Here is a 25,179-nt window from a genome sequence, read left to right as displayed (position 1 = left end):
GACACTCCCTCTCCCAAGGGGGTATAAAAACTGCTTTCTTTGACCAAGGGGAACTTTTTCTTATGCCCCCAAGGTAATATATGTGTCCCTCTGACTCAGGGAGCATCAAACCTTGCCCATTATTCCATGGGCCTTAGACCATTCTATGGTGATATTTTATTTGTATTAAAATGTTATTTGTATGTTAATAAATAAAGTTGCCCGGGGGTCAGAGCTATTAGCAAGCCATAGGAAAGCAGGGCAGTGGTGGCGTACGCTTGTAATCCCAGCACTTGGTAGGCAGAGCTAGGTAAGTCTCTGTGTGTTCAGGGATACAGCCATTATTGGATACACATGCCTTTAATTTCAATACCAATCATGGAAAACCTGGAGACTTATACAGACAGGCCGGGATGAGGCAGTCATGTGGTTAGGTTTACAACCAATGAGAAGGCAGGACAGGAACTCTATATAAAGACTTTAACACAGGGGTAGCTCTGGTTCGGAGAGGTAGGACCACCGCAGGAGGAAGGGTAAGGTTTTAGCTCTTAGCTCTGACCTCTTGGCTTTCTTCTTTGCATTGGTTCTGTGTTTCTTATTTAATAAGAAGGTTGGTTACATCTACACCATTCCCTCATATGCATGGGTGCCCAAGACCTACCCTTGAACTAAAAGGCTCTTAAATCTTCCCCTCATGACCTAGGTAGTCAGCATCCATGACAAAAACAACTTCAGACCATTCTGGCCAAAGATATGGCCATTCTGTACTGTGATAAAGAACTGGAACATGGGAGGAGGTCTCTAGCCAAGAGGTACTACCCAGTGTTCCTCCACTGCATGAGACATCCTGGAATATTCACCTTTAACCCAACAGGATCTGGGACCTTTCTGCTCTACCCTGCTGTCTGGCACTTCCCACTGGGGCACCAGACCTTTCCTTTCTGCTCAAGGGGGGCTTCATACCTACTCATCTGATCCAAGTGTCTCAGATCTTTACCTTTATTCAAGTGAGCTTCAGATATCCCTCTAACCATGGTCGGGGGAGTTTAGAGCTCCCCCCTTCTATGATGGCATTACATTGGGAGGTTGTGGGGCCTAGGTGGCTGATTGAGATGTTGGGCTTGTGGTTTTAAGCTTGTGCCACTTACTGATCTATGGATACATAAGCATGCCACCTCATACTCTTGCCACCACAGATGGGCCAAGACCACCACAACCTCTCTACCACAATGAACTGTGCCTTCTCAAACCAAGTGCGAAAATAAATCTTTCCTCTCTAAAGTTTTTTGTCAGGTATCAGAGATACCAAGCAAGATGAAACAAACAAAAAGAAAAACACAGTCACTATGTTCTCTAATATCAAAATAGAGCAATTTATTCAAGACACTGAATATGATCTGTTGATTCTCTCTTGAAACAAATGAGCTACAACACACAAGGTGATTCTTTTTTTCTTCTTGAAGAGCGTGAGGGGTGAGTGGGAGTGGGGGATAGAGGACAGAAAGGGAGGGGGAGTTTTGATGGTGCTTAACAGAATGCGGAAAATGCTGAAAGAGGACCATGTCTGGCTGTACGTCTGACACAGACAATAAAAACTGCACAAGCCAGAATTCAAAACTTCAGTGAGCTGCGGAACAGACATTTATGCATTTGACAAGAAACAGAATGGAAAGGTAGAACGAAAGGTTTGAAAAGGGAAAAGCAACAAGGAACAAAGCAGATCCTCACATGTGACAAAGTGCACTTCACTTGGCTCCATGATCTATTTCTTAGAACAAAAAGTCAAGTCCTATGGTGTTGAATGGGGTCAGAGAGTTGAACCTTGTTATGTCCATCTGGCCCTTCGGTCCTCTACAGGCCACATCCTGGATGTGCTGGGAATGGTGTGTGGTTACTTCAAACTCCAGGGAAAATACCTGCAAAGGCTGCTATGTCACTACACTGCTTTCAAGATTGAATTTGGTCACAAGACTTTAACCATTCCTCACAATGTTTTAGGAGTTAATAAACAATGTTAGGTAACAGCATTACACACGGGCCACCCCTTGACCACAAAGATGATGCACCTGCCCTGTGCTAGCAGGGCAAATGATGGCATCCAAATGCTGGCCGCTTCAGTAACAGCTGTAGATTGAACGATATGGGGATGGACTTCAGGGGTGTGGGCTGCATTCTTCTGCTTGGTCCCCTTGTGGCCAGCACTAAATTCCTGTCCATGTTTCACTGTAAGGCCAGGGAAATGAATGATCTTTAGGTTTCTTCTTGTGTAGATTGAACCTTTTTGTCCTAGTCTCACAGCCATTGACTCCAAAATAATAATTCTTATGTGTCTTAGATTCATCTGGGGGTGTGTGTCCTGGACACCCAGAGATTGTCTGATGAACCCCTTATGTGCCATTTACCCAATCACCACCGTATAGCAATGTGGAACTGTCGAATGAAAGCCATGCCCTTACAATAGGCTGACTTTTAACAGCTGATCTTCTACAGAGATGAACAGAATTGTATTTGGGGAACAAAGATGGGATTTAGCTGGACTTCCAAAATTATATTCTAAAGCTAAAGCAGTCTCAGGGCAGGAAATATCATTCCACTTACGCAGAGACACCTGCTATAATCAAATTCTCCACAGAACTCGGGCTTTCTTTGCTAATGTTTAGATGCCAGAGTCCAAACACACAGCTCAACTCAATAACACAACACTTGGATTTGGAGGGCTCACATAATGTACATGTCAAAGTGGAGGCAGATACACAATTCCTGGTCTTGGTCTTAACATTTGTCTGTTGTGTAGGAAGTACCTCACCTCCCTGCTGGTTGATTTCTGGCTCCATATATGGATACTTTCCTCTAAGTAACACTTATCTCAGCTGTAGACTGGACCCTGCATACTGCCACTTGCAGCCCCACTGACCTGGCCCAGCCCCCTTCTGGTCTGTCTCCCTTTACTAATTAAAAAAACCAAGTCAGTGTCAAGTTATGACAAGAAGCAAACAAAGGTCACCTGATTCAATGATGGCAAACTTTACCAGGCACACAACGCCTTATTTAGTTTTTTAAAAAATTGTAAAAGAAAAAAAATTTTCTTTCTTTTCCTCATTTTCTTTAAAGCTTTGTCCTAATCTTCTGTAAGAGAAATTGTAAAGTGGGCAGAAATGACTTATGGCATTCTACCTGGGTCAGAATTCATTTTTAGGATTCCAAGTCTCCCTTGGTACTCATTGTCTTCACGAGACTGAGTGACACTGAGGCCTTTGGGTTGGTTTTGCAAGATTCACCAAGCATGCTCTTGATAAAGTGCCCATCTATAGCTACACTGCTGTGAGAAAGAAGTAGCTGGCAGGTGCCATGGAGCCACACTGGTGGTCAGGGTGGCTTCTTCACTGTGTTCCTATTCGCTGCTGAAGTAAATGTGCATCAAACAGTTCGGCATTCTGCTTGGTGCCAAACCAGTGGGCTCTTCCCCACCAGCTGCCAAAATAATCCCCTTGTTCTTCCATAGGACGCTTCCCAATCCACGGTTTTCCTAACTGCCTTTCGTGAAGCTGAAGGGAAAGGGGTAGTTAGACACCTCAGACTCTGCCAGTGTCTTCTTAGTCTCTTAAATATGAATTTCACAAAACTCTCTATGTCTGATGGCCATTTTAGGATTTTAAAGTCATTTTAACATAAAAATATTTTTTTCAAAAAATACTCCAGGTTCTTTCTCTTATAAGTCTTTTTTTTTTCTGTAAAAAGTCCCCCTCCCTGCCTTCTTACATAAAGCACTTACTATGCTCTGAAAGTGCCTTTGGGACCTAATGTGAAGCAACTATGAGAAAGGGACAGAGAGTAAGCGATGGGTAGGGGTGGGACGAGAGGGAAGGAGAGTGCTGTCCATCAAAGATTCGTTGTGTGCATGTGGCCATATCTATGCAGGACTTCATTAAAAGTGAGACCACACCAGAGCAAGGACATCAGAGGAAGGAGTGGGGGACAACAAGGGAGGACAGAAAGAATAAGCCAAAAACAGTTTCTATCTGAGGTGGGAGGCCCCCAGACCACAGAATTTTAGCAGATAGAAAAACCACCAAAGAAGGTTCTAGAAAATACAGCGTTGGGATTACAAAGTCACACATTTCATTGGTACAAACTGGTCTTTTGGAGAGCAACTGTAGTATCCAAATTGTTAGGAGGGAGATACCATAAGGGGGAGGTTTTTCCTCCCTTTTGGTTTATCACAGCGTTTTTCTTTTTTGTTTTTGTTTGTTTTTTTTGGTTTTTTTTTTTTGTTTTTCTTTTTTTTTAACCTTTTCTTTTTTTTTTTTTTGGCACAGCTTTATGTTCTTCCTTCCCTGTTCAGTCATTAGAGCCTGTTCTGGATGGAAACCAAACCATGCACCATGTAGCTGATGGCTTCATCCTTCCCCAGCTGAACATTCTAGGTGGAACCATATTCCTGTGATACAACCATGTGTATGACTTTGTATTTGTTTGTGTTTTAAACTTCTGGATGCAGATTGGGGTGGGGGCGGGGGGGGGGGGGAATCCTGTGGCCAGGGACAGGTGATTTCCAAGTAGACTCGAACAAGTCAAGTTCACACAGTTTGGAGCCCATCATAGGAAGGATGCTGCAATCCCACACATTCATTCACTGCTGGTCCATTAGAATGGTTTTGTTTTCTACATTTTGTGTTTACTTTCGGAGATCTAAAACACAGACCTGGAATGAAAGATAAGGTGTCTGTTACTCTGAGAGATAATATCAGGTGCTTTCAAACAGATGCTGGCAAGACACAGCCTAGCCACCAACTTCATGCTTGTAAAGTGTTAGTGGGAGTCAAGAAGAGATAGAAACCCTAGAAACAGGCTAGTTTCTGAACATCAGAACAACCAAACTCTAGCAAAGAGCAGGCAAGTGAAAAGCCATGGACCATTGAAGAAACTCACAGAGTGACTGAGGTCATCAGCAGAGGTCACAGACTGGATGTCTCATGGTAGAGCAGATAACAAAAGATCTCAGGCCACACTAGTGACTCAGTCCATTAGCCAGAATGCACCTCACCCTAGAGTTACTGCAACCTCAAGTTCAGAGGCAAATTAAACATTACATATGCTATTGGACCACAATGAGATCCACAGAAACAAGGAGGCCTGTCTGATGAAAGCTATGTCTTGTCATGATGATTTTTGGCCAGAACATTCACATGGCAATGGAATAGGGGCAAGTTTCTCAGGCTATATACTAATGGTATTTGTGACCAGATATTTTTTGGCCATGGTGGGGCATCCATAGCATTATAAGAGGCTTCCCAGCATCCCTGGACTCCACCAGTGAAATGTCAATGGCACCCTGAACCAAAGTAGTGACAACCTAATATGACTCCTGATATTCCTTAATATCCTGGGGTACAAACATGTGTGCAGAGTCACTACAGCTAAGAGTAAACAAGTTCATTGACATTCTGGGGCAAAGAAGAGGCTATTTTCAACCCAAACAGAAGCCTCCTTCATACAGGCATGCCTTCCACTCACACATGGTATGTGGTAAGCATCTGTTAGTTGACAAGGCTCAGCAGGACAGGGAAGCCTCACAAGGCCTTTGGAAGCACCTAGGTTGGATCAGGGATCAGCTTGCCCTGCACTCCTAATTCCCAGTAGATCAGAGGTGCCACTTACAGAGCCATCAGATGCACTGGCACCCACTTTGTCTCCTCGAGCATTCCAGCACACCTCAAATATGCCGCCTGTGCCTCGGTAGCTGTGGACGAGACTTCCACTCTGAAAAGCAAAGCATTTGTCATGATAACTCAGAGGAGCCCCTCAAAATGACAGCAGTAAAAGGGGGTACTCTTCCTCCAGAAACCTCTATCTGATCAAGCTTTCAAGCATACAAAAGTTAAAGGAATTTCCATAAACATCAATCTATTGTCACCCACAGAACCACCACCACATTTTAGCTAAAGCCATGGCTATGCCCAGCAATGCCTCATGGTACTAGGGAGCACAAGACAGTGGGTTTTCATGAGATGATACATACCTGCCAGAGGGGGAGCTTTAACTCATGACCTCCTCTTGACCTTTTTCTTTCTTTCCACCCTTCAGGGCTGGATATGAAATCTGGGGCATCAGGGTGCTCTATCACTAAGCCACCTTAGCTGTTTTCCCCCAGTAGCTTTGCTAAGATGTTCTTTAGCCTCTGTGACTACCCAAGCACAGTCTTACTAACCCATTCTTTCTTGTCTCCTTCATAGGGCTGGGTTCAGCCCCAATGGGCTGAGGTCTTTCTACCTGCTCCAGCCCTTACCTAGTTCCTGTTCTGATTATTATCAAACTACACCTCATTTTGTCTCCTCCCCAGAGCACTTGAGTGAGCACACCCCCAGCTCACTAGCAATTATACAACTAAATGCATTAGCATGTCTTCTGAAGTTAAACCTCCCATCAATTTGGATATGTAGTTTGGAAGAATGAATATACACATTTGTATTATGGTATCTGTTAGTGATTAGCATGATGTGTGTCAAGAGATGTAGGAAGCTGAGGTTTCTCAAGATTTGAATAAACCTTCAGTTCAGTGAAGTGTCTTTATAAAACATGTATGAGAGATCACTGTAATTGCAAATCTTGGGTTGTCAACTTGACTATATCTGGAATCAACTAAAACACAAGCATCTGGGACATGCCTGGGAAGCAATTTCTTGATTGGATCATTTGAAGTGGGAAGACCCACATAAAAAAAAAAACATGTAAGATGGAAGCTTTGCTGTTAGCTTGCTTGCCCTCACTGGTAAGTTCATCTATCCTGCTGCTAAGGCATTATTTAGCTGGTAGTAGAGTCTATGTCTTCAGAATTCTAATGTAGACTGAAAACCAGCTGAGACATCCAGCCTTATGGACTGAACACCTATGAGATTCTTGGCCTTTATTTGTGATCAGACAGTCATTGTTGGACTAGCCAGATCATGACCTATAAGCCACTCTAACAAATCACCTTTTGATACAGCTTCATTCTATCAGTTATATTCCTCCAGAGAACCATGACTTATACAGTCACTAACCCCAGTGGCCATCAACTTCTCATTAGTTCTTATCCATAGCAATAAAGTGTCCTTGCCATACATATATTTACTTGTTATAAAATAAATATATATACACACACACATACATACATACATATATATTTACCATTATCAAGCTATAGCAAGTGTTAGCAAAGCATAATGAAAAATGCATTTAGAGAAATATACTTTCTGTTTACACAGAAAAATAAAGGGTAGTATACATTGTGACTAGGGACAATAGCAAGCCAACAGTATTATATATGCTTATAATAAGCGGATTAATATAGGCTCTATGTGTCTCAAAATAATTAACTCCCTGCTCCCTTCAATATGGAACCAAATACCATTGGACTTTTCCAGTATTACCCCCCCACACACACCCAAACCCCACAATATATAATAAGCCTGCCTGCAATTCTAGCTACTCTAGAGGCTGAAGAAGGATTTCAAGTTTGAAGCCAACCTGGGCTGTACAGTGAGTGAGTTCTAGGGCCCTGGATTCAATTGCCAGTATTAAAAAAGAAAGAAAAGAAAAAGAAAAGGAAGGATAGAAGAAAGAAAGGGGAGGGAGACAGGGAGGGGAGGGAGAAGAGAAAGAAAAAAGGAAGAAAAAGAGTAAGAAAACCAAAAAAACCCTAACAACTATTCCTGTAATATTCACATTGTATTGTACCGGGTGTTGAGAGTCACCTAGTAAATGTATATGTGCATCAGTTCTACATACATACTATGCCATCTTATAGAAGTGAATTGGGCTCCACAGATTCTGGTATCCAAAGGGGGGCCTGGAGTCATCCCCTCAAAGATATTAAGGAGCACCTGCATTTTCATCTTGTTGGCACCTTCAAAGTGAGCTATCACTAGCAAAATCTGTTCTCTCTATATGATTAAGTATTCCTGCACATTTCTACCTTTTGTTCTGTTTTGCTTCTTGATAATACAACCCAGGCTGGCTTCAATCCTGATCCTCCTGCCTCTGCCTTTACAGTGCCAGGTTGACAGGCATCTATTCACATACCCGGAGACATGTTGCTAACTTTGGGTTATGCCCCTGAAATGCCCCTGAAATGCCTGTGGAATCCTGGAACATGGCTTATTTACTGCCTCCCTTGACACAAGAGGGCATGAACTTAAAAGAAGAATTCAAATCCTTCTAAATGTCAACCAACCAAAAAGGAATGAGAAAGGTGAATTACAGGAGGCAGTGAATCAATCCTCCTGAGTTCAAACAAATTGGCTTCTTATTTTCAGTAACTTAACCTAACTACTTCTCAATTGGAATGATGACCAAGGACTGAAATGTAGCTCAGGGTAGAATGACTGCCTGGTGCCTCCAAGGCTCTACATTGCATTCCCAGCCCCCAAAAGAAAACAAAGAACTGCCCAGTACAATACTTCCTCCCAGTCTACCCCCTTAGTGCTCATCCACTTCTACTTCTGATAGTCTGAATTCTCTCATCTCAGTAAGGCCAGAGATATTCCCATTGGCTATACAGACTCCAACCCCTTCCCTTTTTAGTTCCTGCTGAAAGGACAATTGTAGACAATCCATAGACCCTGTATTAAATAAATAACACTTTCAATTGTGAAAATTCCAAGCCTTATATTCCTTTATGCTCTGAGTTGCTCCACAGTGGACAGGAGGAAGATCAAGTTATCCTGCAGTGTCTCCCTGGGAAGGTTTTATGAAAGGCCACCCACAAAGAGCAGCATTTCTAAGGTGACAAAACTAGGTCATGCTTTTTCTCCAGCATGAAGCAGGTCCCTGCCAGGAGAAGACAGCTGAAGACCATGGTTCCTCCAAGAGAGAATGCTCCCAAGATGACAAGCTGAAAGAGTCCAGAGGACTCCAGGCTTATAGGTAGGTGGGAAGACCCCACATCACTGGGGTACACACAGCAGACCACATAGAATCTGTGATCTCCATGGGGGGGGGGCTCTACTCACTCCTGAGATAACTCATTTCCCCAGCCCTCCTGCCAGCCCAGGAACTGAAAACATGCCTTTCAGGAAGGATTCAGCCACAGGAAGTCAAGACATTACCTGAGTATTCCAGATATGGACACACTTGTCAAAGGACCCGCTGGCCAAATATTTCCCATCAGGGCTGAATGCCACACTGTAGACAGGCTCCTGATGCTTGGTCAGTGTGTGAATGCAAACACCTCGTTCCACATCCCACAGTCGAACCGTAGAATCAAATGAAGCACTAGGATGACAGCAGGGAAAATCACCACAGAAATGGGTTGGCTTTTTAAGATCTCTATGATGTATCTCATATAAACTGTCTTTTAGCTGTATTTGAAACATATTTGAATTTGCTTCAAGAGACTATTCTAGTGAGCCTTTTCTCTCCAGAGAAAAGTAAAGCTGCCACCAGACAGAACCTAGGACCTTGCACAAGCCAAGTAGGTGCTTTCCCACTTGGCCACTGTGTTAATTTCTTTCTCCAGTCCCCTCATCTCTGAACATATAAAATGCCTTTGTGTTTTATTCAACTAATTTTCTAAAACACCATTATTGTTTATATTACACCCACTTGAACAACTATAAATTCATCCAGCTATGACTGAAAAAAAAACCCAAAACTGAGTGAAGATGTTTCCACATGAGATATTCTAAAACCACATGTGCATATAAAATCACATTGACAAGGGCTACAGAGTTTAATTATTTTCAGATTTAAAAGAATAGCACATATCACAGGGTTGTCACCACCTGGCTTTCTGTATCTCCACAGGGTCTCACAAGGCTCAGTGTGTCCTTTTGTTCTTGTAAGGGGATAATGTTTGCTCCTATAATATACTATGTGATACCAGGAAGTATTATAGAATATTATTTTAATGTGTGTTACTTTTGTTTATGTTGCACTTGTTTAACTCTGTGAAGCTGTGTCACCGTGCCTGTGTCAAACACCTGATGGTCTAATAAAGGACTGAATGACCAATAGCAAGGCAGGAGAGAGAGACAGGTGGGGCTGACAGGCAGAGAGAATATTAGAAGAGGAAATCTGGGAGGAAAGGAGAAAAGAGATGGAGAAGTGAAGGGAGGAAGTAGCCAGAGAAGGAGGAGGACTCTAGGGTCCAGCCACCCAGCTACACAGAAAGCCACGGAGTAAGAAACAAAGAAAGGTGTACAGGAATAGAAAAGGAAAAGCCTAGAGGCAAAAGATAGATGGGATGATTTAAAGTTAAGAAAAGCTGGTAAGAAACTAAGCCAAGCTAAAGCTGGGTATTAATAATTAAGACTAAGCCTCCATGTGTGATTTATTTGGGAGCTGGGTGGTGGGCCCCCAAAAGGGTAAAATACCAACAACAACAAGCATCTCCCTAGTCATTAAAAATGACCCTTATAAGTTTTGGTTTTACTCAATTACTGAGCAAGTCTCAATGAAACATTTCACTATTAAGGTAAGAATTTATATTGTATCAAGCTGATAATAGAAAAATTAATTAATTAATTTTAAAAAATAAAAATGACCAATACATATAGTACTACATCACTGATACACAAGTGTGTTTTTGGATAATTACTGAAATAGGAGAATTAAGGCATTGGTGTTCTTCTTCTAGTTCAACCAGTCAGTGTTTGGATTATTTTTGTGTATGGTTTAGGTTTGTTTTGGGTTGGGATTTTAGTGGTGATGTGTATGCCATGCAAGTGATCTACCACTGAGGTATAGCTAAGAAGCACTTATCATCTCTCCTTGGAGACAGCCTTTGGTTGAATGCTTCCAACAAAGCTCTTCTCACTGCCAGGAAAGGCTGCCCACCCTACTACTAGGTGCTTCCTTCCTTGTAAGAGACCTATCTATTTTCACTTCCTCCTCAATCCTCTGGAACAGCACAGACCAAGCTTCCCACTGCTTCTTGGAAACCAAACTTTACTTTGGGGGTCTGGTCTTGTCCAGACTATAGTGCATGAACAAACCCCAAAAGATCCATATCATGGTTTCCAGATGAAAGTCCTAGATTCTGGCTCATAATGGCCTTAGCTCATCTGCCTAAATGCTCTCACTAAACTACCAAGAGGAGGGATGGGGTGTACTCTTGCAGAGCACTTGCCCAGCATGCACAAGGCCAGACCTTCCATCCCTACACCAAAATCCCAAGAATGGATTGCTTTGTTTCTTGGACTCTAACATGCACCAGGATACAATAGTTCTGCTGGCTAAAGCCCAAAGTGAACTTGGTTTGAATGAGATACCTCTGGCCCCTCGCTTCTGGGGCTCGGCTGATCAGCAGTTCCAATATTAAGTGACCTGGATCACCTTTGGCTGAGGCAGGGAATCATTTATCTCTAGTCAAAATCCCAGTATCACAGTCCTGAATGGAGCTTCAAGAACAAATGAGCTCCAAGCTAAACTCTTGTTTTCCTCTCTTTGTCTTAAAAACTTCCACTTTAGTAAGTTAGCCCCCCACACCTGTACAGTCATGATTGCATCCAACTGCGGATAAGAAACTACTGAACGGAACGGAAAAAAATATATCGTGGGAAGGCCTGTAATCCTAGCACTTCAGAAGTGGGAAGGTATAACTCTAAGCTAGCCTAGTATACATAGCAAGTTCCAGGTAGTTAGGACTACATGAGACCCCCCATCTCTAAGAAAACAACAACCACCCCCCCCCACCCCCCCACAAACTGTATTGGACATGTGCAGACCCTTTTGCTTGTCACTGTTACCTAACAATACAGTCTAAGACTATTCCTACAGCATTCTCATTGTATGGGTATTACAGGCCATTTAGAGATGATTTGAAGTACAGGGGAATGAATGTATTCAGAGGTTGTAGGCAAGTAAAGGGAGTTAAGCATCCATGGATTTTGGTACCCACAAGGGGTCCCAGAACCATCTCCATGGATAATGAGGGAGGTTATACTTCCATCTCCTTGGTCCCTTCACAGTGAACTCCCATTTTGTTCAGTTTGGAAGGACTTCAACCCTGCTGTTTCTAGGTGTGAATGAGTCTTCCCAGCTGAGTTACTAAGTAACAGAGAACGAAGCTGGCCCCAGGAAGGAGATAGAGCTGTGAGGTTGCCCTGCCTTACCTTGCTAACATGATGTTGGAGTTTGGGTTGCTGGTGCCTGGTCCTGTGGGACTCCACTTGATGGTATATATCTCTTTGCTGTGAGCTTGGAGGTCATGGACACATGCATCCTGCTTCATACTCCAGATCTAGAAGAGGCATTGGCAACAGTGTGAGCTAATGCTGGGCCCCTAATTGAGAAAGGCTCAGCACTATTCATTCTGGTGCACCTACGGTATCACGGCTTAGGTGGCACTCCTGGGAGAGGTTCACAAGCCAACAAGGACTCCACCAGGCACATTAGCAGGTGGCTGTGAGAAGTGCCAAAGCACAGAGTTAAGCTAAATCTACAGGGCCGTTGGCGGACAGGCCATAGGAAGGCTAGGTCTCTCAGTAGGAACCATGCACCAGATGTCAAAATTCCATGGAAGAACAAAACGTTTAGTTTAGAAACCAGGAAAATCAAGGAGAAAAGACAGTATCAAAGTAATGGTCCAGGTGATTAGGGTGGAAAGGGATGTGTGCCATACGAGGGTTTGTCTAGGATTAAGTACCTAATCCCTTTAGGAACCAACATTACCTTTAATGTCATGTCATCAGAGCAGGAGGCTAGCAACATTCCAGAAGGATCCCATTTGATAGCATTGACCTCATTCTGCAAGAGAGCACAGCATTTCAGAGAGAAATCAGCCTTTGTGTAGAAAGGCTGGCATCCGCCAGGAGCAGTAGCATGCTGCCAGCGCTGTAGTGCAGAGGGCCTTTTGGGAGTTCACAGGATATCAAAGATCACAGCACAAGAACCCACCCACCACAATTATTTTTTCCTCAGTTTGCTTTTTATTCATGAAAAAATACTGCCATATATTACAAAGAACAGCCACACTCTCATCCATATTTCTCTAGGGAAAACTTCCTTATTAAGGAAGCCAAATGAAGAATTTGCATACAACAAGCACAGCTAATTAAAATCAGTTGTTATTTATTGCTGCTTGAGATAGGATCTCACTATGCAGTACAGGCTAGCCAGGAGCTCCTTATGTATCCCAGGATGGCTGGAACTATTCTGTCATGTGCCATTAAGCCGAGCTAAAACTAGTTTGTTTCATTCATTCATTTTTTTTTGTTTTTTGAGACAGGGCTTCTCTGTACAGCCTGGTTGTCCTTGAACTCACAGAGATCTGCCTGCTTCTGCCTCCTGAGTGCTGGGATTAAAGGCGTGTGCCACCACTACTGGGTCAAAACTAGTTATTTTGAAAAGTGGACTTTGATCATCACTTTCCTATGTGCTTTTAATATGACTGCTCCTGTTGAAATACCTGTAACTTGTTGGATGTAAGGTAGACAAAGGTTTATATAGCACAATGGCAGAGCCAGGTATCATCCAAAGGCACAAAGACACACACAAACAGTTCGTATGTGCAGGAAACTATACACCCAAGGGCTAGTGTCAGGAAAAGGCACCGAGAAATAAGTCCATCCTCCTGTGGATTTGTGTTGTGTAGCAGTTTCTGCTCAGTTTAAAACTTCCACTTTGAAGGTAAATTTCTTAAGACAAGATGCTTTCAGAGAGTTGTGAGGTGAAATACTACAGGGAAGCTCATTAAGACAAGAAATGAGCAACTCAAAGAAACCTCCAGGAAGTCTCTGAAACTAACTAGATTCACTAGCCCCTCAACTCTCACCACAAGAGTGTGTATATTGCAGAAAAGACTGCTGAGTCACTCTCAGACAAACACAGGGGCCTGTAAGCAGCAGAGGCCAGCTGAACTGCCTAGAAGAAACAAAGACAAGACAAGTTCCACCATATTGACAGGGACAGCCATGCAGAGCAAGGGGCAGAGAGGAGGACAGTGGAATTTACTGTCTAGGGGTCTCTTCAGAGGCTTTTGGGAACACTACTGCCATTAACTGCCTCCTCTACCAAGCCAGCTGTCTTGTCCTAACAAACAACTTCACACACAAGATTATTTTCTAAATAATTTCATACTTCAAAATGTTGTGGTTGATCCCCTTTGTAAGGACACCAAGGTTTTAAGGGTCTGAAACTGGAAGAAGCTGGGAATCCAAGGAGCAGGGTTCTCTGTGACCAGATCAAAGAAGAGAGGACTACAGAGCAGCATAGAGGGTTGGTGTTGGCGCGTGCCTATCTGTGAACCCAAGTGTAAATGAGGCAGTGTACACGTCATCACTGCAGAGATGAGCTGTAGAGAACTCACACACAGCAGACCTCTCCAGGACCCGTCTGTCTCTAGTTGACCCATCTGCAATTCCCCATGCCTCCTTCCTAGGAACTCTCCATGACCCGTCTGTCTCTAGCTGACCCATCTGCAATTCCCCATGCCTCCTTCCTAGGAACTCTTGCCATCCTTTTGCATCTCAAGTCAAACTTCCAGAGAAGAAACCAGAACCTGCACACGGGTCTTGGGAAGCAGCAGGTTCAGGACCCATATATGTGGACCTCTGCTCAGAGCACTCAGCATCAGTGTGAACCATTTATGGAACCAGGAGGCAGGGTGTGAGAGAGGTAAAGTCTAAGCAGAGACAACAGAAATCAGACATAAAATGTGTGGCCCTATTAAAAGCTGGGAAACAGACTGGGGTTAGAAGAGAAACAGCTTCAGGATAGAATAGAGAATGTTAGCAGATAGCCTGTACTCCGAGGACCACTGACACCTCAGCTGGGTTAATTCCATCACTCAGGGCAGACACAGCAGCAAAGCAGGGCAGATCAAGTGGTCTCTCCTGTACAATTAACTTTTTTTTTTTTTGGTTTTTTCGAGGCAGGGTTTCTCTGTGTAGCTTTGCGCCTTTCCTGGATCTCGCTCTGTAGACCAGGCTGGCCTCGAACTCACAGAGATCCGCCTGCGTCTGCCTCCCGAGTGCTGGGATTAAAGGCGTGCGCCACCACCGCCCGGCCACAATTAACTTTTAATAGCAGGCACTGACTGAAAACATGGCTCCCACATCACACTCTTATAACTCCCAACTCTGAGCATCAAAACTGCTACTTACAGTATGTCCTTGGAAGGTTTTGACCGGGCGGGTCGCAGCTAAGCCTGCACACATGAATGCACATGTCTGTGCTGCACGAAGCAAAGGTAGTGTTGTTCTGCCAGTCCACATCCAGGGCAGGTGCTGCAAGGCAGGAGGAAAGAGAGGACAATTGTCTTATTAACTGAATACAGAGCTCAGTGATGCAGACAAAAGCATCACCCAGGAGTCTTGTCTAGTGACCAGGAATACCGGTCCCAGTATGAATCAGCTCTACTAAAACCATGAAAACCATCCTTCAAAGACCTTAAAGACACTCTCCTTCCAATTTACAAGCATTAAGATGCCTCTGGAGCCGGGCAGTGGTGGCGCACGCCTTTAATCCCAGCACTTGGGAGGCAGAGGCAGGCGGATCTCTGAGTTCGAGGCCAGCCTGGTCTACAGAGTGAGTTCCAGGTGAGGCTCCAAAGCTACACAGAAAAACCCTGCCTTGGAAAAAAACAAAGAAAACAAAACAAAACAAACAAACAAACAAACAAACAAAAAAAGATGCCTCTGGAGAGAGACCCCCCACCTTTCTATGAAAGAGAAAAACCCACATGGACAGGCCCAGTTATGTGTAAAAGGAAGGCAGCAGTTACCTTTTGCTAAGCCACCGATTTCCTTATTGCCAATACTTTGTTTCACATTAGTCCCAAGGTTTTTGACACATTTCTGCTCTTATGCAATATCATGTATTAATAAAAAAGAAACTCCTGGGACTGCCTCTGTATAACCCCAACAACAAACCTACCTGAATGAAAAGGAAACTGTTGTTTGGCTTCTCCTGTGTGGGCGTCCCAAATTATTGTTGTCTGCGTTCCACAAACAGAGGGAAAAGTTAGTTATTATTCTTCTCAAAAAATTTCCTAGAAGAATGTCTTGTACCAGAAAAGACAACTAGCCCCCTTTCCTTCTAAGAAATTAACAATATATTTTATTTTTATTTTACCCTATATAGTACCAAGCTGTTATCATTTATGCATGCAATAGTGTAAAATATTTATACAACATTTGTCATTTCTGTATTTCTGACTTAAGTCTATGATATACGCTGTGTATTTCACACCCAATAATGTGATGCCACATTAATGAGAGCAACTTCACCAATATGTGGGAAATCTCCCACAATTGATGGGAATGTCCCCTCAGCTCTCAAACCTGGAAAACCATTACAAAACAGATAAGAAGGCACGTCCTCATGTCTTTTAGACACTGTTCCAAAGGAAGTACTGCAGGAATGAACACTTCCAACAATCCCCCATCACTCCATGAACTAGGAGAACAGGTGCAACCGCCAAAAAATCCATCCCAAGTATGGATAGAGAAAAATCATAAACTCTAAGTCAGCTAGCTCCATGAGTTTCTATGAAGTTGGCCCTTTATCAGGTCTCAAGAGAATTCTGCCATCTAAAATGGGATGCAGTGGTTTATCAGGTCAGGAAAGGTGGAGCCAAGGAAAAGAAAAAAAGAGTCTATGATTAAGAATTGCTCAGTGGATGAAAGTCAACACAGAAACATCCACAATAGTCTACTGCTTCCTGGAGTAATAAACTCCACTGGGAGATTTTTCCCCCCTTTTCTCATCACTGGGCTGAGAGCACATTCTGAACGAAGATCTACAGAGGTAAATGCATTATGAGGCAATGCCTTGTTCAAAGTCAGCAGTAAGATCAAACAAGAGAAACAATCTGAAACTAAATGAGTTATTTTGCCAAAGAAGCCAACAGGCTAAGATAAATCCACATCCATAGATAAAAGGGATGTATTAAAAGTTGATACTCACTCACCTTATCTACACCAGCACTCAAAATATAATTCCCCTTTTTGTTCCACTTCAAGGCAAAGATGGGGCCTTTATGTTGACCTAAGGTGCTGGCCAGGTTACCTGAGATGGGAAAACACAGACATGGTGACTTCACAGTCACCAACTGTTCACTCAGGATCACACATCAAGTCTATCCTACTCAACACACGAGGAATACAGAACTTACCATCTTCTGTCCATATTCTTGCAAAACCATCATAGGAACCTGTTGCCAACAGTGTCCCATCACTCTGCGGGACAGAAAAAAGACAAAACACATTAGTATCTGGGTACGTTCCTGGGCCTCCTTCCCACATGAAGCTGTGTGACAGAGCCAGTCCTCTCACAGGCAACACATGCTCATGATGATGGGGACAATTCCCCCCCCCCCCCAGGGTCTGTCTATCCACTAGGACCTGATCATAAGCCCCTGGTACCATCACCCCAAGGTAGGAACTGAGACAAACGGAATTGTCTGTCTCTTTGTGTTTGCATGTGCTTTATCAGAAGCTGCTTACGTTCCAGTCCAGTGAGGTGACATCCTTATTACTGGGAACGTCGTGTCCACCTTCGCGTATACAGTGCCTCAGCACAAGCTGTGTGGAGCCCCCGTTGCTGTTCTCATTAAGGTTCCATATCCTCGCAGTGGAGTCTCCAGATCTGCAGAACCAACATGGAGTATTTGATTCTGGCTCAATGGGGAAATGTGACTGATGTGTGCTAGGTCTCACATAGTCAGCATGGGTTCTGTCTTTTCCACCCCTCCTGCTCAGTTTCCTTCCTCGTCCCCCTGTTTTGCTTACTGACTTGAGATGCATCTGCCTTGCTCCCCACCCCACAGAGAAATGACTGGGACCACTGGCTTCACCACAGCACAGGATGCACAACAGCCTGTTCCTCAGTCTGCACGCATTGGGAAGATACGACAAACATGTGTGCTTTCCTCAAGGCAGTATTCCAGGGAAGAGTGAGCCTTCTCACACCCTCCAAACCCAGGCACATATCTGTCCCCAATTCTTACCCAGAAGCAAGTAGGTCACTAACAGGATTCCAGGCACAAATGAACACCTCAGACTCATGGCCTCGAAGGACTGTCGCTTTGCTTGGTGGAATTTCAACGTCCCCATCTATTTCCATTGGTTTCGAGTGATTATCTGCCAAGCAAACATGAAAACATACATGGCTCACCAAACCATTAAAAATTGCATCTGTAGGCACTACTATTTTAAAAATACCTTGTTTTTATGTATCAAAGTCACGATACATCTGATGACTGCAAAAGTGGGCATCTCTGCAGTTTGGCGCACATTTTGAGTTTCTGTTTTGACAGTGCTATGCTGTATATTTGTTCCCAAAGTGTTTGTGTGCTGCCACATGTGGACACTATAGCAAGTGGTGTCTAATGGAAAGTCACTGGTAGCCATTTCCAGGCTGCTCTGACTTCTTTGTCTCCCATGATGCTCTTCTACCTTGTGTTTCCACCCCAATGTCCACCACGGTCATGCCCATGTGTATGCATTGCTTGTGAGCTGATATAAAAACTAGTTGCCTCAGATATGTCACTATAGGAATACAAAGCCAACTCACACTACCACTCTCAAAAGAATCATGCAAGAAGGCCAATGATTTGGCTCAGCCAGACAGAATACTAGTCCTGGAAGACTGACTGCCTGAGTTCAATGTCCAAAACCCTTGGTAAAGAAAGAAAAGCAACTCCTGAATGTTGTCCTCTGACCAGAACCTGCTTGCCATTGCAGCAGCAGAAAGGAGAAACTTCCTTGCAGTAGTAAGACAAGAGCAGATTGTGAATTCCAGGGTCATCACTCCAGGTGCACCATGCCCAAGGAACAGTGTAGAAGTTATAAACCTCAGTAGGTGGCATCAGAGGTAAGCCTTCAGGAAGCACCATTAACAGCCACCAGAGCTGTGGGTGCACACAAAACAAACCTCTGTGTGTGAGCTGCCAGTGTGCATTAAGACATGTGTTCCCCCCTGCTTTGTCCAGGTGCAGGGCTGATGCGGACATCACCTTACCTGTTCTAACTCTAGAAATAAATACTCTTGGACGGTTACCCAATAGGGGCTAAACTACTGGGGGCTTGCAAAGACATAGCAATATAATGTCCCCATGTCTGAGCCTGCTGCCCTTGAAATCACCTCAACTCGTTCATTATAGAACAAGAACATTTATCCCTTAGCATGGGACACCGGTGGAATGCTGGGATTGAAGGCTTCCACAAATGACACACTTTTACGTTGGGTGACTTATTTGTAGAAGCTTCCCTTGTAATGTGGACACTCACAGGGGAACAAAACTTCCTAAAACCAAGGGATGTGAATGAAGTTGAAGGTGGCGATCTTGTGGATAGACCGGAAGCAAAGACCAGAAAGCAATTTAACAGACTGGCAGCAGGCAGTACTTTACAGTTCCTTTCAGCTATATACAGATTCAAGAGGAAAAACAAACAAAAACAAAACCAGCCATGTCTCTTGAAGACCAGAGAAGTCTCCACTTACTTATTGCATGGGCTCCATTCTCTTCCCCATTCACGGTGGCTTCTCCATTCTTTGGTGGGTTTTGCTGGGCAGCAGCTGCTGGTGTTGTGGCTGCTGTAGTTGTGGCTGTGGCTGCGGCAGCCGCCGCCGCTGCAGCCGCTGCATTGGCTTGCTGCTGAGCGAGCTTCTCCCGAAAGGCTTGCTGTCTTGTCTGAACCACATCGGGCATCACAGCATCAATCAACGATAGGGACTCAATGGGACGCCCATCAAATACCGTGCCATCCTAGGAAAGCAAGACAATGCTTACCCATAAGCTACCATGGAGAAACTAGCACAGACTAGGAATAAGGTGCAAAGGAGTTTTGTGGTGGGACAGGGTTCGAGGGCAAAGAGGAATGGGGAAGTGGATGAGGAAGACTTGTTCATGGAGAGCTAGCAGTAAAGATCATCCTTAGAGGAGATTTGATAGCTGTCAGACCATATTTTGGCATTAAGGACATCTGAACATTTTCCTTTTATCCTATGACAAAACCTGCTACCATCAATGATTACTCAACCAGTAGGGTAGCTTTGCCTCCTTGAAGGATAAATTTCAATGTGTGTATATGGGAGGGGGATCCGAGGGGGGTGGGGGGGGGGGACATTTTCAGTCATCAACACTGGAAGCATGGGTTTATATTGCCATCTAGTGGGTAGATGCAGGACATACTGCTCACCATCCTCAAGTATACTGGAAATTCTTCCTCTGAGCACCACAGCCACAGAGATGTAATGCTTTGAGACTGTTGGTAACCCTGAGTCACAAAGGTATAGTGCTGAGATCGAGGGCAACTCTGAGCCACAAAGGTGTAGTAGTGGTGAGATGGACAGAAACCCTGACTGGATGCTACCACCAAAGCGGGCACCTCTACAATGGCCACCATTAACAATGGAGGAGGAATGAGCCCAATATAAAGACAACTACACCACTGGATGTGCTCGACAATGATTCCCTGGTTTTAGCGTAGAGATGAAATATCACCATGATGCACCAGGCAACGGGCTCACTTGATCCTAATGCATATGTTTTAGTATCCTTTCTACCTATATCACAAACATATCCACATATCCTTAAAAACACAGAAGTTCTTCCCTGAGGAAACACTCCAGATATTTGAATCATGAATCTTCAAATACCTCCAGGCTGTCTGCTGGATGAAAAACAATGTTTCCATATGCTCTGAATTTCCAATTATCCCAGAAACGGAGAGGCACAAGTTTCGGTTGAATACTGTCTAAACAACAAATCGTTCCGGTCATTTTTTTTTTAATTAAAATACAATGTGAAAAATAATACAACGTGGTACAGTATCACCCATCAGTCACCTGGCCCTGGAATACTGGCTGTGAGTGGCCCTGGCTGACCAGTCTTGATCTTTCCATATTACTTTCTTCTTTCATAAAGAGCCACAGTAATAAACATGTGATTGTGTTGTAAAACATGGTCATGTGGCTGGGGAGATGTCTCAGTGGTCGAGAGCACAAGCTGCTCTTCTAGATGACCTGGGTTCAGTTCCCAGCACCCACATGGTGGCTCGCAAGCATCTGTAATGCCAATTTCAGGCAATCCCATGCCCTCTTCTGGCTGTTGTAGGTACCACAAACCCAGTGGTACAGACATGGGTACAGGTAAAACACAGATACACATAAAATAAAAATTAACTAATGAATTTAAAACAAAAGATCACTGTCAATACTGCCACATTTAAAACACAGTGTTGGAGTTCTTTTTTTGTTTTTGTTTTTAATGCCTGGAAACACATGACAAAGATTACAAAGATTATCTACCCACAGACAAACAAAAAGCCTCTTGAAAGATGAGAGAAATAGAAATCAGACATTACTTTTACGTTCTGAAGGACAATTTTTAAAGTAAAAGAGAATACAGAGAGAAAGTCTGGGCAAGATATTTCTAAGGGGAGGATCAGGTTCAGGGAAGGAGATAGGTGGCATGTGTCAGAGCAGGCCAATTGAAGTATGTATGGAAAAAGTATAAGGAAACTTGCTCTTTTGTAAGTTAAAAAAAAAAAAAAACAAAGTATGAACAGAAGTATCCTGCATGCATAGCTAAAGCTGCTCCCAGAAGCCAAAGACTGTTTTTTAAAAAAACTGACAGAGGTGTGCTAACTCTACAGGTTGCTAGTCTGCAAGGACCTAAGAACCAAAATAATCCAGGTTATTGCCACTGTTGTCCATTTCCCACCAGAACTAGTTACTAAGACTCTGTTGCTGGTCTTTAAGATGCAAGACACAAATCAAGCAGGAACTGAGCTGGAAGTGTCTTCCTATAGGATACCTTTCATAGGGCTAGAAGGTACTAAGAAAGCTGCTGAGAAACAATTGCTACTCAGCTATGAACCCCACATGCTTTGTACCACCAATCGCCAAGCAAGATGTGTCCACTGATACAACAGTGGCCTGATAACTGCTTTCTGATTGGATTTGAGACCTGCTTCACAAGTCAGAATTCACATCTGGTACTGCAAACCTAGCCAAAACCCTGCGGCTGGGGAAGATACTGTTACGGTTTTGCTAAATGGACATGATGTACTTATCAAATTCTAAATATTTATGTTTAAGCCCACAGATTAGTGCTGCTATTAGCTTCGCAGTGAGTGATACTCACTACAGAGAATTGTAACTGGTATAAGTGCTGAAAATAAATGACCATTGAATATGCAGCTCTAAATTGGATCTCTATATTACCTGCTCCAAGGCTCAGTCTGAGAACATCAAAGGAAGTGGACAAAGAAAGAATGTAAGAGCAAGAGAAATAGGCAGCGTGTTACAAAAAACTGCTGTCCAAATTTCCCTCTGGTTATGGCCCCTGACAGTTTCACACAAAATATAGACTCTCCATGAGCATCCAGTAAGGGCCCTCTTTGACCAATCTGCCCTGGGAAATCAGAAAGAGAGCTTGTCTGCTCATGCAAAGCCATACTGGGCCAGAGTAGATGAAAGTCTTTAAGTAGAATGAATTGATTGTTTTCATCAGCCAACACCTTGTGATTCTGCAAACTCACACAAGGGGGCACCCAAAGCTTGCTGATGGTGCAGTGGCCTGCCTGTAGCTTCCACTTTTTACCAGGTACCTTAGAATGCACACCAGACCCTTGTGTAAGAAGCATACACATCCTCCTGAGATCTGCTAGGGGGAGGCTGGAACTCTGCCATATTCTCAGGAATGAACATACCTCATTGATACTGATCTCCGCCTCCACATACTGCAGTCCCTTCTGAAGAATGGAGATGAGGGCAGCCGGTGGCACTAGTGTCCCATTGATGTTGGACTGGCTAATGTGGCTTTCGATCCCAAACGTGAAGGCGGAGTGGGAAAAACCTGCAGGAAGCGGGAAGCAGAGGTAGGTTAGAGTAAAGCAGGGAGGGAGGTGTGGGCTGGAGATGTGAACACGGAACTGTGTGCACCAAGGGGCTGCAGAATGAAAGCTTAGCTTCTGAATTAGGAGAGAGTAGGCAGGGAGACTAGGAAAGACAGAATAAAGGAGGAATGGTGCTGGTGTGTGGTTAGAAATGGTGCTGGTGTGTGGTTAGAAATAGGCTTTGATGGCAAAGCTTGGCTTTTACATGGATGGTGGGGAATGGAACACAGGTCCACATCCTTGCACAAGCAGTACTTTAACCACTGGACCATCTCTCCAACCCCTAAATGCATTTTGACTGGTATTTTCAACTTAAGATGGGTTTAATGGGAGTCAACTATATCTGACCCTGAGAATTCCACTATAGTTTAGCTGTCATGTAGCCCCAAAGGCCCATATGTTACAGGTTTGAGTGATAGCCAGTGGTACAATTGGGTGGTGACAGAGCCTTTAACAAGTAGGACCTAATAGGAAGAAGTCAGGTCATCAGGTGTGACCTTTAAGGGGACAATGGGGACTCCTCTACTCCTTCCCATCTTTCTTGCTTAGCTTCCTAGCTACCATGAGGTGAGCCACTTTGCCATGCCACATACTCCCACCAAGATGTTCTTCCACAACACAGACCTAAAAGCACTGAGACCAAAGCAACCATGGACTAAGGCTTCCAAAAGCCAGAGCAACCATGTCCTCCTTTAATTTGCTTTGCTTGAGGTATTTGGTCACGATGAAAGAAATCTAACAGAACTACACAGGCAACTCTGGAAGGTGGGGATACACTATATCTCAAGAGTGTGACCATCTGAAAATAGATTCATTGTAGGTTTTAAGTGTGCTGAGACCCTAGAGCAGTGGCCCTCAACCTTCCTAATGCTGCAACCCTTTAATACAGTCCCTCATGTTGTGGTGACCCTCAACCGTAAAACTATTCCACTGGTACTCCATAACTGTAATTTTGCTACTGTTATGAATTGTAATGCAAATATATGTGTTTTCTGATGGTCTTAGGTGAAAGGGCTGTTGGGGGATCACGACCCACAGGCTGAGAACCAGTGATTTAGACCAATATGACTTTTTTCTTTGCAAAAGGAAATGTGGACACATTTAGACATCAGGATCAAGGTGATGCAGCTTCAAGCCAGGGGATGTCAAAGGTTGCTAATAAGCCACCAAAGTCAGGAGAGACATGGAACTGACTCCCCACTTAGCCCTCAGAAGGAGACACTTGGCAAAAGCTTCACCAGAGACTTCTATTCTCCAACAGGAAGTGAACATTGGGGGTTCCCTATCGGACTGAAGTGTCTTCTTGATTGAGCTGCATGGGTAGGTACCAGGACCGGTTTTCATTAGTATTGTTTTGTAGGTCTTAACTATCTTAAAGTTGTGAGAATTAAAAAATATTTTACTTGAAAACTAAAATCACTCATTGCAGAAATCACACTGACCATGACAAAACAGAATTTTGTCTCACATGAGGCTCTATGAGCACACCTGCTGCTACCCATATGGCCTATTTTGTCAACAGGAGACTCACTCACTATGTTGACAACACTGGCCTTGAACTCATAGAGATCCACCTGTCTCTGTCTCCCAAGTGCTAAGTAAAGGCACACTTGTCACCATGCCTGGCTCAACTGCTCTTGATAGTAATTTTAGTCTGATTTCCTCTGCCATTAGAAGAAAGATCATTCTCCCACATTCCAATCCAGGAATGAAGTACACCCCCCCCCCCCCCCCCCCCCCCCCCCCCGCAACCAGTCCTTCATCCCTAATACTTTTACAAAGAGGGTCCTTAGGTCTTTTTTTCTTTTTTTGAGACAGGGTTTCTCTGTGTAGTTTTGGTGCCTGTCCTGGATCTCACTCTGTAGACCAGACTGGCCTCGAACTCACAGAGATCCACCTGCCTCTACCTCCCAAGTGCTGGGATTAAAGGTGTGCACCACCACCCGCCCGGCTCCTTAGGTCTTTTTGATGATCCTATAGCCTGGCTTGCACTGGTGGTCTGTCGCTCTGCCCAAGGCATATTTAAAATGAACTCCCTTCAGAAAAGCAAGCTGGTTACCTGATTCCTGGAGGTAGCGATATACCAGAAAGTTCACCTCGTCGCTGGTAATGCTCATCTTAGCCTCACCTTGCGGCGATGAGGTCTTCGTCTCTATCAAGTGGGAGCCACCCTCTGTTAGAAAACACCAAAAATACTGTTTTGAATACACTGTCTGTATTCACCTTCTGAATGTGTGTGTGTGTTGGGGGGAATGCTACAGATAGGTCCAGGGCCTTGTATATATTAGGCAAGTGCTCTACTACTGAACTATACCCTATGATATTTAAATAATGTTCATATTTTCATACACATAATGGAAATTCATGACTAATT

The 25,179-nt window shown here is 43.9% G+C and overlaps 1 protein-coding gene across 1 annotated transcript in view; it reads right to left on the bottom strand.

Annotated features, from left to right (window-relative positions):
• Positions 1-1,324: 1,324 nt before the first annotated feature.
• Positions 1,325-25,179, bottom strand: part of LOC128105753 (F-box-like/WD repeat-containing protein TBL1X) — a 163,350-nt gene continuing 139,495 nt past the window's right edge. The window contains 15 exon segments of the mRNA XM_052731083.1: positions 1,325-4,681; positions 5,638-5,739; positions 9,066-9,231; positions 12,072-12,199; positions 12,631-12,705; positions 15,063-15,092; positions 15,094-15,185; positions 15,835-15,895; positions 16,871-16,968; positions 17,075-17,138; positions 17,406-17,547; positions 17,909-18,041; positions 19,405-19,669; positions 22,620-22,765; positions 24,865-24,978. Coding sequence (XP_052587043.1) covers positions 4,655-4,681; positions 5,638-5,739; positions 9,066-9,231; positions 12,072-12,199; positions 12,631-12,705; positions 15,063-15,092; positions 15,094-15,185; positions 15,835-15,895; positions 16,871-16,968; positions 17,075-17,138; positions 17,406-17,547; positions 17,909-18,041; positions 19,405-19,669; positions 22,620-22,765; positions 24,865-24,978 — 1,643 coding nt within the window. The 3' untranslated portion in view covers positions 1,325-4,654.

Source organism: Peromyscus californicus, unplaced genomic scaffold, assembly GCF_007827085.1.
Source record: "Peromyscus californicus insignis strain IS unplaced genomic scaffold, ASM782708v3 Scaffold_10__1_contigs__length_136768540, whole genome shotgun sequence".
NCBI lineage: Eukaryota > Metazoa > Chordata > Mammalia > Rodentia > Cricetidae > Peromyscus > Peromyscus californicus.
The sequence above is the reverse complement of the archived record's forward strand: the minus strand, read 5'-3'. Positions and strand labels throughout refer to the sequence as shown.